A 17,392-nucleotide genomic window follows, 5' to 3' on the forward strand; every position below is an offset into this window, starting at 1 on the left:
GTGTGTGTGTGTGTGTGTGTGTGTGTGTGTGTGTGTGTGTGTGTGTGATTAAAGGGGCTATCCCTGTACTCACTTTTTAAAGAGGCCTATTCACTGAATGGGTGTTGCCTCACTCAAAGTGAGAACATGAAAGACCTTAGATTAAAAGGGCCAAGGTCTCCCACTGCATCCTGGACCATCTCCAGTTGTCCTGATTGATATCTGACTACTGAACATGGCTCTGGAGGAGAAAGTGAGGCTGGTGACTTTGCAGAGCCCACCCCTCACTCAAATAAATTCAAATGCAAGTCATGTCATCATCTCCTGATGTCATGGTCCTCCTCAAGAACAAAGGACAAACCACACAACCCCCATTAGAACATAAGCTCCATAAGCACAACAGGGACTGTCTTTTGGTTTACTTTGTATCCTTAGTGCTTAGCACAGTTCCTGGCACCTAACAGGTATTTAATAAATGCTAGTTGACTGACTGATCATTTAGCCATCTGCAGTCATTAATTTCTACCCATTTTCTGGGAAACTGAAATTGAATGCTGGTCATTTCTCAGTATAATCACAACCTTTTCATTCACAATAAAAATTGTTGATGTTTTCATTATAAACCACTAATCCTTTATTAGATTAAAGCACTTTCTCAAGGTCATTATTTCTGATTATAAAGTATTTATCTCAGTAAATTTGTATAAAGGAGATACTTCTTAAGGGAGTATTGAGACATGTGTTAACAGATTAAATGTCTTGAACTCAATATCTGAAACTAGATAGGTGGATATATCACAGATGTTACCAATTTTCAACTGTGTCCCCCTGAAAATTTACCACAGGAATTCACCAATGTGCTGGAAACCTTTCTTACTTTCTCTTTATATTATAAGGATCTCAGTGGAGCACTCAGGCTATTCACATGTCATCTATCATCATTGTTACTAATGACTAATTTATCTTCTTTTTCTATCATACGTTTTCCTGATGAAACTCTTTACTTATGTTTTTCTTTAGGGTTCATGTGTTATATGTTGTACCCTGCTCACACCCAACATGCCCCTTTCTATTGCCCTGTGTGATATTCATTATGAATTCATCAGACTGTTTCATGGCATGCCCCTATATAAAACTAGTAAAATATTGGTATTAAGAAGACAGATCTTTGTTTCTGGAAGAATTTTTAAGGTTGCTTTAGGAGTTTTGAAAATTTTTGAAGGCAAGATAGGACTTGATTCACCCAAATATGTTCTGACTAAAATCTTGGTTTATGTTATAAAATGAGATTTCCTGCATCTAAAATTTTGGGTTTTTTTTTTGCATAACTGAAATATTTGTACCTTTTACAAAGTATTTTAAGTTATTAAAAAAAGGTTTATATTTGATTAATCTAGAATGGATGCTATTCAGTTTTCCACATTTTTTACACTTCTCAACTTCATCTAAAAACTCTAAGGATGGACAGCCCAAGAGAATTAGCACACTCTACCAATTTTGGTATAAACTTCCTGAATTAATCAACCAAGAAGTATTTAATAAATACCTATTATGTACCAGGCTTAGGTGCTAAGCATACAAATACAAAAGTGAGACAGTCCCTGCCTTCAAGGAGCTTATGTTATGCCACAGGTATACTGCAATAATGTCTTTTACTTCTTTCTGTTCTCCAGAGTGCCTAGTACTATCTCTTGCACACAGTAGCACTCAGTACTTTTTGATTCAGTTCTAGAAAGTAGAGTCAAAAGATCCTGACAACCTAGCTTCCAGCCCCAAATCGTATATAAATTTTGACCAAGTATTTTAAATTCCTAAGAAGACAGAATTTTTTATTGTAAATAACATCTTGTTTTTGGTAAACTCTAGGATGTCAATCTATACTTATATATAGGAAAAATCATTTATAGTCTAGTCACTTGAATTTATGGAGAGTTAATTTTGAATTATCAAGTAAGGGTTTATTCTTTACATGAAAGTATTACAAGCCTATGGGGTTAAATACAAACCTGTGTGAGTCCTCTTGTGGCCATTTAGTTTTCCTTTATCTGCAAAGCTTGCTCCACAGTCCTCACAAATATATGGCTTTTCTCCAGTATGAGACCTGTATCCAGTAAGTAAAGAGAAAAGCATGCAGATTCAATAGTAGCATAAAAACAACCTACAGAGTATTTGATCTTGAACTTATTTTATTGAGCAAAATGTATTATTTGTGGAAATACTTTATAAGGGAGTTATAAAAATAATTATATCCACCCTTCCTTCTTTGTAGATATAAATGACTATTGTGTGGAATGGTCTCATGTCAAATTTTGTGGATAATATATTGATTAGTTTTGTTGACTTGATTTTTTTTCTTAATTCATTTTTACAAATGATGGCTTCCTGGGTAGGAGAAGAAGGAATTTTCATATTTGGATATGATGTTGATATAAAAGCAAAAAAATATTAATAAAATATAAAAGCAAATAAAAGAAGAACATCCACGGGCCATCATATCTATATAACAATGTATGTATCAAATTTCAACTGTTGCACCCAACTCTTAAGGAAACCATTATGTTATAATTGCCAGTACATTAAATTGAAACTGGACGATCTTTGTTGTAATCCTGGTTCTGCTGATCATCACTTGTCTCACCTTAGATGAGGTACTTCTCTCTGGGCCACAGTTCATGTGTACAATGAAAGGGATGAACTAGATGACATCTAAGATTCCTTACAGAGCTAAATCCTATGACTAAGTCCACCTCCATCATCCTTAGTAATTTAGGGTTTGGCGTCCTACATTTGATTTTTCAGACTGAGAAAATCAAGGACAAATCAAATGAGGATATTTAGATATGGGCATGGCTTAAAGGTAATATAACCATAATCCCAACATGCCTATATTAGAAAGTCAAATTATTTTAAAATTTTCTTCATAAAACCATACTTCCTTTTCTTTTTAAATGACTGGAAATTAAAAAAGAACTAGTGATAGATAATACTGAGTGTCAAATTTTAATTGAGAACCAAGAAACAAATTAAATCTGCTACACTACATTTAATTCAACCTTAACCCTGATTTTTTTCCTATCTTTGCATTTCATGGAATGTTCCCTTGAAGTTTATAGGTAGTCAAACAGATACTGGATGCAAAACATCCCTAAAGTTATCCCTTTAAGCATAACTTTTCAGGATTATATTATAAAGAGGAATACTTAAGAAGAATATAGTAGCAATTTAAAATTACATGCTTTACATGATTCAATTCTAACTCTGGGGTTAAAAAGAGTTCATTTATTAAATTTCCCATCATAACAAAATAAAGAATTTTAAAGTTACATTTGGCAAATGATTAAAAGTGAAATTAGTTTTAGTTCATCAGCACTAATAGAAATATTAGCCTGATATTAAAAGTTAACTCGAGAAAGACAATCATGAAAAAAATGGGGGCAGGAATAGGTGACTAAAGAGAATCTAGAGGAGCTAGCAAAAGCTAACCTTGTGTGTATTTTAAGTTGGGATGGTTGAGCAAATTTGGCATGGCAGACACCACATTCATAAGGTTTTTCCCCTGTATGGGTTCTCATATGGAATACCAGTGCTGTTCTAGAACTCAAAATTTTTCCACACACAGAACAAAGTGGTCGTTTTACTCTTCCTTCGTGCTTCCGCATGTAATGAGTTCTTACATCTCGTTTTCGTTTGAAAGTAGCATTACAGAGAGTGCAGGCAAACTGCCTCTCTTCTGTATGCACACAAGCTCGATGTTCTTTACAGCTGTTATAACTAGCAAAGGACTTGCTACAGATATCACACTGATAGACCTTTCCAGGAAGAGACTGATGCACATCTTTGCAGTGATCCACATATTTTTTCCGGGATACAAACTGTTGATCACACTTATCACAAGTTATAATATAAGTTGATTTCTTCATTACTGTCATGTTATTTACTTTCTTTATCTTAAACTCTTCATCAGATTCATTATCTTCTGCATCTTTTTCATTTGAAAAGTCATCATCTGTGCAAATAACTTCATTGTCTTTGTTATCATTCATTTCTATTTCAGAAAAACCAGCATCATATTCTCCTTCCTCTTCTCCTTTAACACTTGATTTTTCATCTTCATCTCCTCCTCTACTCGCTTCAGTTTCTTTGCCATCATTTTTCCCATTTTCCTTTTCTTCTGCTTCATTATTAGAATCACCTGTATTAGATGAGTTGCCAGCATCTTCTTCATAGCAGAGGATGTCTTTGCTACTGGTTCTCATTGGTAAACTATTATCTGAGGACTGTTCCCATGTTTCTTTAGTGAAATCTATTTCATACTCTGTTGTTTCTGATCTGCCAGTAGGTGGAACAACCATCCAGTATACTGGCATAGTTTTTCTATCTTGTTTTGATTCATGTATTTTTCTGTAGGGAAAAAAATGCAACTTAGGTAAGAACTTATATTTAAATGTACATCCTGTGAAGTCAAAGAGACTGTAAAAGTTCAAAGTTTTTTTGATTCTAACCATACATTGACACTTAAAAAGCTAATATGATTTCCCCCTAACTTAAAGACAATATCTCATGCCTTAAGGTTCTTCCATTTCTCCATAATAATGGAGTAGTATGAAAACCAGTTCTCTTCAGAGAATGAATAGGGATCATTGGTCAAGTATGGCAATAATTCCTCTACAGAAATCTTTTATTGGATTCAGAGAGTAGTGTGATGTAGTGAAAAGTATGGACTAGAAGTCTGGTAATATGGATTCTAAAATACTGCCTCTGCCACTAACTAGTTGTGTGATTTTGGATAACTATATCGCAGAAAGAGTGCTAGATTTAGGATCAGACAAGCTGAGTTCAAATCCTAGTGACCTTGTACAGCTAGGTGACATAGTGGATAGAGCACTGGACTTGTAATCAGAAAGACTCATCTTCATGGAGTTGTCAACTGATACAATAATTCTGGAAAGCAATGAGGAATTATGCAAATGAAGTGGCTAAAATATCTATACCCTTTGACCCAGTGATTTCACTGCTAAGCATGTACTCCAAGGAGGTCACTGACAAAAATAGGGCTGCATACCAAAGTATTTATAACAGCACTTTTTGTAACACACAGAACAAGAAACAAAGTAGATGCCCATCAACTGGGGAATGGCTAAATAAATTGTGGTACAGTCATGTAATGGGAGGTTATTGTATTGTAAGAAATAATTAACATGATGACAACAGAGATTATGTAAAAATTTATATGAGGATGTGAAATAAAGTAAGCAGAGCCAGGAAAACAATATACGGTTGTCCCTCAACATTTGCAGGGGTTAGGGACACAGAACTCCCATGAATGTGAAAAATCACAAATAACTCTAGGTCTCATCCCAAACCATTACTTTTAATAATTCTGATCATATTTATTTAACACAAAAAGCAAATAAAACAACACAATGCACCTATTTTAAAAAGTTGCAGTTTCTATTGTCTCAAGACAGATTAGTATCTCACATATTATGTGAAGTCGTGGTAGCCCCCATTACAGCTGAAGCAAATGCTTCATGGATTTCCTTCTACGAAAAGCACAAGATGCAACAATCGCTATGGAACAAAATCATGACTGAGTCTAGATGGTAGAGACAAAGAGGAGGCATTCCCAAAGAAAGTGTGTAGCCCATAATTCTTTAGTGCACTAAAAATTTTAACAAAATTTAACTGTTTATAATAAATTTATGTATGTACACTTATGGTAGTAAATGATAAAACAGATTAATATACATTATTTGTGAATTTATGATTTCCTAAATTGTTTTAGTTTTCTTTACATACTCATGTTGTCTGTGATTTTCCCCAGTATGCCATAAATCTCCAAGAATGCCCATTTAATTATAGATAGCCATCCCACAAATAACCAAAACCATGAATGTGAAACCCTAATGTTGAGGGAAGACTGTACACAATGACTGAAACAATGCAAATAGAACAACCACAAAGCAATCAAAACATAATAATGTGAAAGTATAAAGAATGAACTTGGCTCCAAAGAAGTGTTATAAAATGATATCTTCCCCCCATAAATCTTTGCAGAGATGGGGTATCCACAGGTGTGGTACATTTTCTACAATGTCAGATATTTTCAATATATGAATAGGTTTTGCTAAATTTTTTTTTACCTTGGGAGAGAGTCAGGAAGAGGGGGATTTGGAGTGATATCTGTTCTCTTTTAGACCTGTTAATATTAATATGCCTATAGAACAGCTCCAATTGGGACTGGAGCTCTAGAGAGAAACCAGGGTGGAAATGTGGATATCATAAGCATAAAGATGATAGATGAACCCATGACAGCTGATGAAGTCACCAAAAGAAATAGTATAAATGAAAAATAATAGGACAGAGGTTTGAGAGCCACCCATGGTTAGGTGGCATGACATGGATGAAAATTCAGCAAAGGAAACTGAGGAGAAGTCAGATAGGTGGGAGGACAACCAGGAGAGAGCAGTGTCATGAAAGCCTAGAAAATAATGAGTCTACAGAAGTAGATGTGATCAACAGTGTCAGATTACAGAGAGGTCAAAAGGGATGGGCATTGAGACCAGGTCCTTAGATTTAGTAATTAAGAGAGCACTGGTAACTTTGGAGAGAAGAGTTTTCATTGCATGAGGAGGCTGGAAGCTGGAGAGGAGAGAAGTTAGAAAAGAGAGAGGAGAGGAAGTGGAGCAGCAAGTTTAGATGGCTTTCTTAAGGAGTGAGAAGAAAAGAAGAAGGAGGAGGAGGAGGAGGAGGATAATGGTTAGTGGAGATGGTCAGATGAAGAGAGGTTTTCTTTTGTTTTTTGTTTTTTTTTTTAAGGATGGGAGAAATAAACATGTTGGTAGGCAATAGGAAAGGAACCATTAGACAGGGAGAGACTGAAGATTATACGAAGTAGGAATGGAGAAGCCAGGAGGATATGACTTTGGCATGGAGACAGGTCACTTCTTCATCTGATACAGGAGTGAAAGAAAATAATGGGGTATGTCAGAATGACAAGAGATGAAGGAGGAGGGGCTTCAAATTTTTCAGTGAAGAATGAGGTGATTTCCTCAGCTGAGAGGGTGTGAGAGGAAGGTGTAGTGGGAAGCTTGAGGAGAGAGAATGTTTAGAACACCTACAGTAGAGAGCAAGAAATCAAATCATCAAGGGTGGGATAGAATGATTGCCTTACTTCAGTAAGGGCCAGTTGAAATTCGATTGAAAAAATTTTAATATACAGTCAGCACAATTTTGTGATTTTTTTTTTCTATTTCCATTCAGCAGCACATAAATAGAGCAAAGGAAGTGGATGGTGGGAAGCAGTGCAGGGCTAGAATTTGGCTGTGCTTGATTGGCAGTTGGGCAAACAGGCAAGAGAGTCAAGAGTATATAATAGTATGGAGTTGAACTGTTTCACCAAGGGGTGAGATAGGAAAGGGAGGAAAGCCCTTGCAGAAGTGATGGCATGGGAAAGAAGTGAAGGCTGGAGGGAATTGAGATCATAATGAGGAAGAAGAATGGGCATGGGGGTTGGTAAGATGTAGGAAAAGATGGAATGATAAAAGGTTATGATCAGATAAAGGAATTTCAGAGTTCATGAATGTGTTAGTCTAACACTTATGAGTAGGTGATGGTGAGATCAAGAGTATGATTATCTGAGGTAGTGTTTAGGAGAAAGTCATAGGAATTGAGTTAACTGTGGAAATGGAAAGTTAGGGTTTTAAGGGAGCACCAGCTATGTATGCTTAAGTCCTTTGGTATGAAAGCAGGAGTTGAAGTAGAGAGAGAGAATGTGAACTAGGTTATAAATTCATTAAGGAAGGAAGGAGAATGGGGGTGGGTTGGGAAAGGAGAAAGAGGAGATTGAATTAGTTATACATTTTGATGGTGAACTTCAGAAGAGAAAAGGTTAATGTTGGTAGAGAGAGAGAGTCTAGAAGCAGCAATGGGAAGCAATTGGTATTTCCTAGTCCACCAGTGAGTTGGGAGATATGAGAGAAAGTGTAGCCAGTACTAGAAAGGGTAGAAGAATGCAATGTCATTAGGAGTGAGTCAGGTCCCAATAAGTTCCAGAAGATGGAGGGAGTGAGAAAGGAAGAAGTTTAAGATGAAAGGAAATTTGCAGGAATTCCAGAACACAGGGTGGGGTACTAATCTGGAGTGGGATACTGAAGTATTAAGGTTAGTAGGAATTGAGGAAGCAGACAACTAGGGGTGTGGAAGAGATGAGAAGAATGAAAAAAAAAGAAAGTGGGACTATGCTAATTGTTGGGTAAAGTCAGTGGATAGGGAGAGGTCCAGTTTAGAAGGCAGGTAGATAAACAGTTCAATGTCATTCCTCAATTTCCCAACTCTTAAGTATTCATAAATTGAACTACAGAGGAGAAATGAACTGACACAATAGCAGTCCTTCAAGCCACTCAATAAGAGAGCTATATTTGGAAGGCCCTTGTGGGGGGAAAGGCTTTTTTTATCAGAGCTACTGGAGGTACCTATTCAAATGTCTTCAGATTTATATTCCAGAAACTATTTTACCATTACAAATAATTTTGTTTCACTTACTTTACCTTAATATTCCATGTGGCTGTCAAATCGAGATTTTCCAAAAAAGAGATATGAAAGTGTTACTCTCTCCGCTAAAAAATCTTCCATAGGTTCCAACTGACTCTAGGATAAAATACAAACTTCTACTTCTGCGCAAGTGCTTGCCCAAGTCTGAAATGCACTTCCTCCTCATCTTCAATTCTTTTCCTAGCTTCCTTCAAAGCACACTTCTGGAGCCACCTCCTACTCTAAGACTTGGCTTTTCTTCTTCCTATCCCTATTATTGCCTATTTCTCCCTCTACTACTTATATATTTTGTATTCAATTCCTTATATACATATTGTATTTCCCTGGAAGAATGTAAGCTCTTTGAGGGCAGGGACTATTTAAATTTTGTCTTTATATTTAGAGGCAGCTAAGTGGTGCAGTGGATAGAGTGTTGAATCTGGAGTCAGGAAGACCTGCATTTGCCTCACTTACCAGCTGTATGATCTTGGGCAAGCTACTCAAAACCTCTCTTTGTCTTCATTTCCTCCACTGTAAAATGGGATATGATAGCACCTACCTCCCAATTGTATTAATTGGAAATATGGAGGCAGAATGCTATTTTTTAAAACAAGTATCACTGCAGTTCTATAATACTAATTACAGCTAATTATTTTATTAATGTATGTATCACAAATTCTACTAAACAAAAAATTCTGAATGATAAATGTGTTTTAAGTCCTGGTCCAATTAGTATTCATTCTATTTAACAAAGATATTTAGTTATAAGTTTCAGTATTTATTTACTGTCACCATATTTTGAACACTGTTTCTCAGAACATATAAGACAAGATCACAATGAGAAGCAGTGACCAGACAGTTCAATATGAGCCCTCTTAAAGGGTCCAGAAAAGGAAAAATGACAAGAGATAAAGAAAAATGAAATCATTTTAAGTCTTAAGGCTTTTATTCTCTGCGGTTTCCCTGGTCTATCTCATAATTCCTCCATCCTACACCTTTGACTCTCCTAACCATGACATACCTCTCTCCAGGAAGAACGACACTTTTCCCATCCATCTACTTGGATCTTGAGCCCTTTAGTATGCGGTATGCCTTAGAAGACCATATCAGGACAAAAACTAAGAAGGATGTATTGTGTACCCAAGGGAAGAAAATTCTTCCTCTCAACACAATTTTGAAGTATCAAAAGCTAAGGGTATAATCTATTGAATTCAAACACATTTACAAATATGGGGATAATTACACCATATGAAGAAGATAATTACTCTAAACAGAATAGGGATTTACTTCCTTTTCTCTCTTTTGGGGTTAGCAGCCTAAACCTCAATGAAAATTCCCAGACTCTCTGGTCAGATGTTCACTGAACCCACCTTCCCTTAATTCAACTCGGATGAGGAAAGGATTAAAACACTTTTCTGAGAAATTAAAGAAAAAGTTAAAGCAAAATCCATGAGTAGAATGATTAGATTACAAAGATAGCATTGTGGAAACATGTTGTCTGACAGGATTCTGAGTTCCAGCACTGATAACAAGCCATGTGATCTTGGACAAAGCACTTAACCTTTCTGAGCCTGTTTCCTCACATATGAAATGGGAATAATACTACCTTCCTCACAGTATTATTGTGCTATGTAAAAAGTTTTGTGAACTATCACAGAATCTTAGAATTAGAAGGGATAGAAGGGACCTCAGCAACGATATGGTCTGACCGATCCAAGAGCTCCCTTATATGACAACCCCGACAAGTAATCGTCCAACTGATGGTAGACTTCAAGGCTCTTTGCCATCCTGGCCACCCTTCTCTGGATAATCTCTAGCTCACTAATGTCCTTCTTAAAATTTAGTCCTCTGAACTTAACATAGTACTCCACATGTACTCTGACCAGGACAGAATACAGCAAAACTATCATCTTATCATATTCTATCATATCATTAAATAATGCCATATATAAATAATAAATAAATTAAATTATATGATTCAAAGCTTACCTTGTTATTAAATAAAATAAAATAAGTCAATTTAAAAATAATAATAGTAATAATAATAATAATAGCTGGCATTTATATAATAGCTACTATGTGCCAGACACTATGCTAAATACTTTATAATTCTTCTTTCATTTGATCCTTACAAAAACCCTGGGAGGCAGGTGTTATTATTATCATCTCTATTTTGTAGATGACACAAACATAGTTAAGTGCTTGTGCAGGGTCATACAGCTAGAAAGTGTCTGAGGCAGGATTTGAACTCAGGTCTTCCTTACTTTAGGCCCAGAACTTTATCCACTGCACCACCTAACTGAAGGATGTTTTAATGCAACTTAACATCACATTAGCTTTTTGGCCAGCTATGTCATAACTAATAATACAGTTAGATGGATTCAGAACCAATTGGATGACCAGACTCAAAGATTAGTTGTTAATGGTTCAATGTCAAGATGGCAGGATGTCTCTAATACAATATGCCAGCATCCCTGGCCCTGTGCTATTTTTCATCATTATATAAAGACATAGATAATATGCTCACATTTGCAAATGACACAAAGTTGGGAGGGATGAGTAACATACTAGGTGACATTAGGGATCCAAAAAGATCTGGATGGGCTGAAGCAATGGGCTGAATCTAATAAAAAAAAAATCCAATAAGGATAAATGTGAAGTCTTACACTTGAGTTCAAAGAATCAACACCCCAAGTACAGGAGGCATGTTAAGACAGCAGTTTGTCTAAAAGGTCCAAGAGTTTTAGTGGACTTTAGGTTCAGTGTGATATGGCAGCCAATGGAGCTAATGTAATTCTAGGCTGCATTAGATCATTCCAAGAATAAGGAAGTGATAGACCTTTTTACTTTACCCTGGCCAGACATAAAGAATATCATGTTCAGTTCTTAATGCCACAGTTTAAGAAGGGTATTGATAAGTTAGAGTGGCCAGAGGAGGGTAACCAAGATGGTAAACAACCTTGAATCTATGCCATAGGAGGATAGGATGAGGGAAGTGGTGAATTTCCCCCCTTACTGGAGTTCTTCAAGTAGAGAACAGATAACCATATGTCATATATGTTATAAGAAGAATCACATTCAAGTATGATTTGGACTAGATGGCTTCTGAATTCCTTTCCAACTCTAAATTTCTATGAGTCTGCCAAGACCAAGGGAATGCTGTCTAAGCTAAAAGTGCAGCCTAGTCTCCCTCTTAGAAGTGAAAGTAAAGGGACTTGGGGAAGCCTCTCTACCAAGTAAAAAGCAAGTGTTCCATTAATAAAAAGGAAGAGGTTCAGTATGAAAGTAAAGGATGTGAATAGGCAAAGAAGAACACTAACCTATATCATGAGGTTAGACGGTGGCCCAGATAAACTATATCCTCCAGTAATAACAACAATATTAACAACAATATCTAGCATTTATATAGCATTTTAAGGATTTTGAAATGCTTTAAAAATATTTTCATCTTATTCTCACAACAGTCCTAAGAGGTAGGTGCTATTATTATGCCCATTTTATAGATGAAAAAACTGAGACAGACAGAGGCTAAGGGACTTGCCAAAGGTCACAGAGCTAGTAAGTGTCTTCACTGAACACTTCATCTGAAGGCTTCATCTGAACTCGGGTCTTCCTGACTCCAAGCTCAGCACTCTATCTACTGTGCTACCTCCCTGCTACTATGAAAAGGAAGAGAACCTGTATGACCCATCAAGAAAGGTGGTGAAGACAGCAGGGCAAAAATCTGAACTATAATCTGTATTTCGTGCTATTTATTTCTATCCATTATGCCACCTCACTGTACTGAAAGTTGAGAAATGTGATTTCTGAGCCATTGCCAGGGATCTTTAAAAGATCAGGGAGAATGGGAAAGGTATGAGAGAACTGAAAAAAGGCAACTATTTTCCCAGTTTTCAAAACAGTTAAAGTCTATATAACATAGGCCAGTGTGCTTGACTTTGATTCTTGATAAAATTCAAATCAGGCCAGACTACCTTGTTTCCTTTTGATCAGGAGAATGCTAACTTTACCTAGATTTTAACAAGCATTTGATAAAGCCTCTTTCACTGTCGTTGTGGAATAAATGGAGAATACTATAGTTAGGTGGATTCAGAATTAGTTCGATGACCATTTCCAAACACTAATTATTAATTGTTCAATCAAACTTGGATTGTGGTCTCTAGGAGAGTGCCTGAGGATATGTACTTGGTCCTGTACTGAGTAACATGTTTTTATGAGTAACTTAAAGGCACAGGTAACATGTCTGCCAGATCTATAGATGACAAAAAGCCAGTAAGGAAAGCTAATACACTACATAAATCAGGATTCAAAAAGATTTGAAAAGGGTAAAGAACATTGGGGCAAATCTGATAAGATGAATATGGGTAAAATCTAACTTCAGTCATTCAGTCACATCTAACTCTTCATGACCGCATGGACCATAGCATGCCAGGCCCTTCTATCCTCCTAAAGTCTAACACTTGGGTTCAAAAAATTAGAGAGGTGTGTTTAGATAGTTTTTTCAAAAAGATCTGAAGGATTTTATTGATTAAAATTCAATATGAATTAAGAGTGTGACATGTATGACAACCTACAATTAGGAAAGGCCTAGTGTCCAAGTCTAGTGCTGATATGTCCACTGTACTTTGCTCTGGTTAGATTACATCTCCAGTACTGTGTTCAACTCTGAGTGCCCCATTTTATAACAGATGTCGAATAAGCTTAAAAATATACAAGGGCAGGTGAGGGAGGAAAAGGGCTTAGAGTTCATGAGATTTAAAGATGAGCTGAAGGAACTGAGGATTTATGGCCTGAAATTAAGACTCGGCAAGGACATGGTCACAGTCTTCAAGGTCCTGAAGAACTGTCAGGTGAAAAAGGCATTAGAATTGTTTTACTTAAGCCCTGAAGAACTTGAAACAATGGGTAGCAGTAACAAAGAGGCAAATTTAATAAGAATTATCCAAAAGTAGGAGGATGTAGTAGATTGCCCATCATTTTAGTTCAAGAAAAAGGTCAGATATCCACTTATTGAGTATGCTATAGAAAGTATTCTTCTGTTATTGGGTGGAACTAGATGGCCTCTGAGGTCCTTTTTGGGGCTCTGTGAATTCTGACTCCCCATTTTAAAATGAACAATATTGGATATCAATTATACTACCGTTTGGAGAATTCTCTATCAACACATAATTTCACTGTGCAAGGCCTACAACAAAATTTATTGTTTTTGATCTCCTATGATTAAACATACTTCTTACTTTATTTAAAGATTTTCCTAAGATCACAATGACTATATAGCAAGGACAGATATAGGCTTTTCCCCCAACTTTTAAAAAAGTATGTCTGATATTTAAATCTTTCATTATCTTTCCCACCCCAAATCTCTCATGATCAAGCCACATAATGCAATAAATTGAAAATAAAGATCACTAAATAACCTTGGGTTCACTTGTCAGCACCTGTGTCCAGACATACATACACAAAATGTACCTTACATGAGTATTGTAAGCAGACCTCTGGGCAAAACTTGCAGGGCAATAGCCACATTTATAAGGTTTCTCTCCTGTGTGGGTTCTAATGTGAACGGTCAGGCCACACTTGGAGCTGATGACCTTGTCACAGTAGGGACAAGCCTGAGGATTCCTTTTCTTTTCGTGCACTCTTCGTACATGACACTTTATATCCTTTTGACGTTTAAACTTCTTGTCACAAAACGTGCAAGGGAAGCGCCGCTCGTCATTATGAACTGTGAGTCGGTGTTGCCGCAGGTTCTGGCGATTGGAAAAAAGCTGGTCACACACATTACAGCTGTACTTGATGACAACATTAATCCCATGTTCAGTCTCCATGTGTGACTGATATGATTTGATGAAAGGGAAAGATTGTTCGCATTTTTCACACTCGTAGGCTTCTGCAGACACCTGGGGCAAATCCTCCAGTGTATTGCTGCATTCATTTGAGCTCAGAGGCTGAGAAATATGAGAATTCTCATCCTCATCTTGCTCAGATAATACACTCCTGATGACTAGACAAGTTTCTTTGGCTTCCAATCCACACAAAGAAGGGTGGCTTTTTTCCCCTTCTGAATCGATTACTTCTGTGGTATAGTTCTCAGTGGGCTTTATTCTGTTCTGTTTCACTATCTTGGCTATTCCAGTTTTCATATCAGTTACAACCATGCAAGCTTGATCTGAACTATCTGTTAACAGTGTTCTGTGTTTCTGCATATCCCAGAGTTTTCTCTTCACAGGAGTCACCACAATTGGTGGAGAATCACTCAGTTTGGTCTGATGAGCATGTTGATCACAGACCCATGAAGCCCCACCGTTTTCACATACCTGAGTTTTCAAATGGAGACTTAAATCCAAGCCATCCATTTTACTTTCTGTCTTCATTTCCTCACAAATGTCAAGCAGGTCCTTACATTCAAGCCTCTCTGCTACTTCTCTCATTCGATGTAATTTCTCCGGTTCAATCTCAATTTTCGCAGTATAGATGAATTCCAGAAAGGATGTGAATTCCTCTGTGTAAATGTCATCTAAAACAACAGTACACCTTTTAATGTCTGACATCTCATCACTTAGAAAAAGGCCTTTAAAGTAGTTGCTCGAAGCAGCCAGGACTGCTTTGTGTACCAAAAACTCTTCTTGGATTCCAAGATGTACTGTATGAACAGTTACATCACAGAAATGACCAAACTGATAGAGAGAATGCAAGGCACTCAGAAGGTTTGAAGCTGCCACTTTGGATCTCACCAAGATTTTCTTTTTCTCCATTCTGTTATTAAGGAAAAGAGAAAACAATTAGAAGAAGCTATTTACCGCAGTAATATGTTTCACTATCCTTTTTTGGGAGCTATGTGACCCATGAAACTGAGACTAGTCACTTTTCCATTGTTAAATATACTCATAAATACTAAGCCTTTAGTATCTTATTAGAAGCTTATAGTTTTTCTATAAAGGTTATTAGTATTATTTAGAAATACTAGCTAAATTTAAAGTAGATCATATTTTTGGTATGTTGATTTTAAGGAATGGGCAAAATCATTAACAGGTCATCAAGTATTTATTAAGCACCTACTCTATCCTAGGCTACAAATCCTAAGTGAAATATAAGAGGAGCTTATAACCTATTATTTACAAAATAGATACATAATAATTTTGAGAGGACATTAGTAGATCGAGGGATTAGGGGATCAGGAAAGGCTTCACACAGAAAGTAGTGCTTGAGCTGAGCCTTAAAGGAACTAGGGATTCCAAGAGGTAGAGGTGAGACATCTCAACATAAACTGCTAAATTCAGAAGAAGGTTGTGCTTGAAGAGGAAAGATAATAAGTTTTTGGACATATCTACAGGACATGCAGTTTGAAATGCAGTTGGACCTTTGGGGCTGGAGCTCAAGAAAAACCAGGGTTGGGTGTATACAGAACAAGGAGTCATTCGCTTAGATATGATAACTGATAAAGTGATTAAGAGAAAGAAAAGAAAGTCTAAGTTTAAAATGAAGACAGCTGTGTGTGAGGAGTTGCCAGCCTATAGCACTGGGATTGAAGCTTTAAGCTGCATATGCAAGAGAGGAGATAAGGAAAGAGAAGGGAATGTGTAGATGGGTGAATTACTAAGCGCACACTGTTTCACCTACGGCTGTGTCACTGTAACTGGAAGGGGGAGTTTAACTGAACTTTAAGTAATATGGCTATAACACTATTAAAAGTCATGTCTGACAGTGCTTTTGCCCAAATAAAGAAACTGGGGGAAAAATGAGATTTCATTACGAAAGTCACTATTGCCAGAGCTAATTACTATGTTGACAACACTATTAATTATTTACTTTGTTGGGAGATAATAAAACAAAAAAACTTTGAAATCCAGACACTTGACAGAGTATGTTCCCAGAAAATAATGGATTATAGAAAGAAGCTGGACAAAAAATGCAGAGCCTGGCATCTTCCAACAGAAAATCTTCCATAACACTTTGTTAGCTTATGTCTTGGACAGGTCATGTAGTCCTCATTTCTGTGCCTCAGTTTCCTGATTTGGAAAGTGAGGATAATAATACATAGCTATAAAAATAACATAATACATGGTTATTAAGAAAATCAAATAAAAGAATTATACAAAGTGCTCTGAAAGTGGCAAAATACCATGTAAATGCCATATTATATGTAATAAGAGGAAAACTAAGGTGCTGACTCAGTTTTTTGCAGTGAGTTCATAAATTTAAGTAAATTCTGAGAATGTCAGACCTGCGTGAGAGGCAGTTACTATTATTATTCTCATTTTACAGGTGAGGAAACTAAAACAGATAGAAGTCAAGTGACTTACCCATGGCTGGATTTGAACTTGACTTCCTGACTCTAAGCCTAGTACTTTTTTATTACACCATTTCCAATTCACGTGAGATAACAGTTCAATGTATTAAGTAGTTATTGTATTCACTAAACCACTGGATTTTATAGCTGTAGGGGCCCTTATAACCTAGTCTAATGCTCTTATTTTTTAGGGCATTTTTTGGGGGGAAACAAAACCAAGCAAACTCAAATTCAAAGAGGTGTGATCTATCGTCATTATCTACACTATTCTAGAAACCCAGATCTTGTGATTAAGAGTCTAGTATTCTTCTACTACAATACATATAACTAAGGCAAATTTAAAAAGAAAAACCCTTCAATAATGTTGAAATTCTGAATTCAGGTACAGAATCTAGAGAGAGTGATTTCTGATCTTTTGAATTTGCACAGAAGAAAAGAACATGCAGCTAAGCAGCCAACTTTCATGGTAATTCTGCCTTGAAAGTCCACATTATGATTTTAGTTTGTTTTTATTTACCTAGACCTGTGTTATCATTGATCAGGGTAACTCCCTCTACTAATGCAAGTCAGTTACTGCTCTACAAATTAAAG

At 36.5% G+C, this 17,392-nt stretch overlaps 1 protein-coding gene across 3 annotated transcripts in view; it reads right to left on the reverse strand.

Moving 5' to 3' along the window:
• LOC114037075 (GDNF-inducible zinc finger protein 1-like) overlaps window positions 1-17,392 on the reverse strand; it is a 37,660-nt gene that overhangs the window by 5,505 nt on the left and 14,763 nt on the right. For 2 of the 3 annotated variants that reach the window (XM_027853874.1, XM_027853873.1), the window contains 3 exons: window positions 13,981-15,267; window positions 3,463-4,380; window positions 1,986-2,080 (listed from right to left, as the gene is read on the reverse strand). In XM_027853874.1, coding sequence (XP_027709675.1) covers window positions 1,986-2,080; window positions 3,463-4,380; window positions 13,981-15,266 — 2,299 coding nt within the window. In that variant the 5' untranslated portion in view covers window position 15,267. The remainder of the gene's footprint in view (window positions 1-1,985; window positions 2,081-3,462; window positions 4,381-13,980; window positions 15,268-17,392) is intronic. The other variant, XM_027853876.1, reaches the window with a different exon arrangement.

Source organism: Vombatus ursinus, unplaced genomic scaffold (assembly GCF_900497805.2).
Source record: "Vombatus ursinus unplaced genomic scaffold, bare-nosed wombat genome assembly UNPS02010219.1, whole genome shotgun sequence".
Classification (NCBI taxonomy): domain Eukaryota; kingdom Metazoa; phylum Chordata; class Mammalia; order Diprotodontia; family Vombatidae; genus Vombatus; species Vombatus ursinus.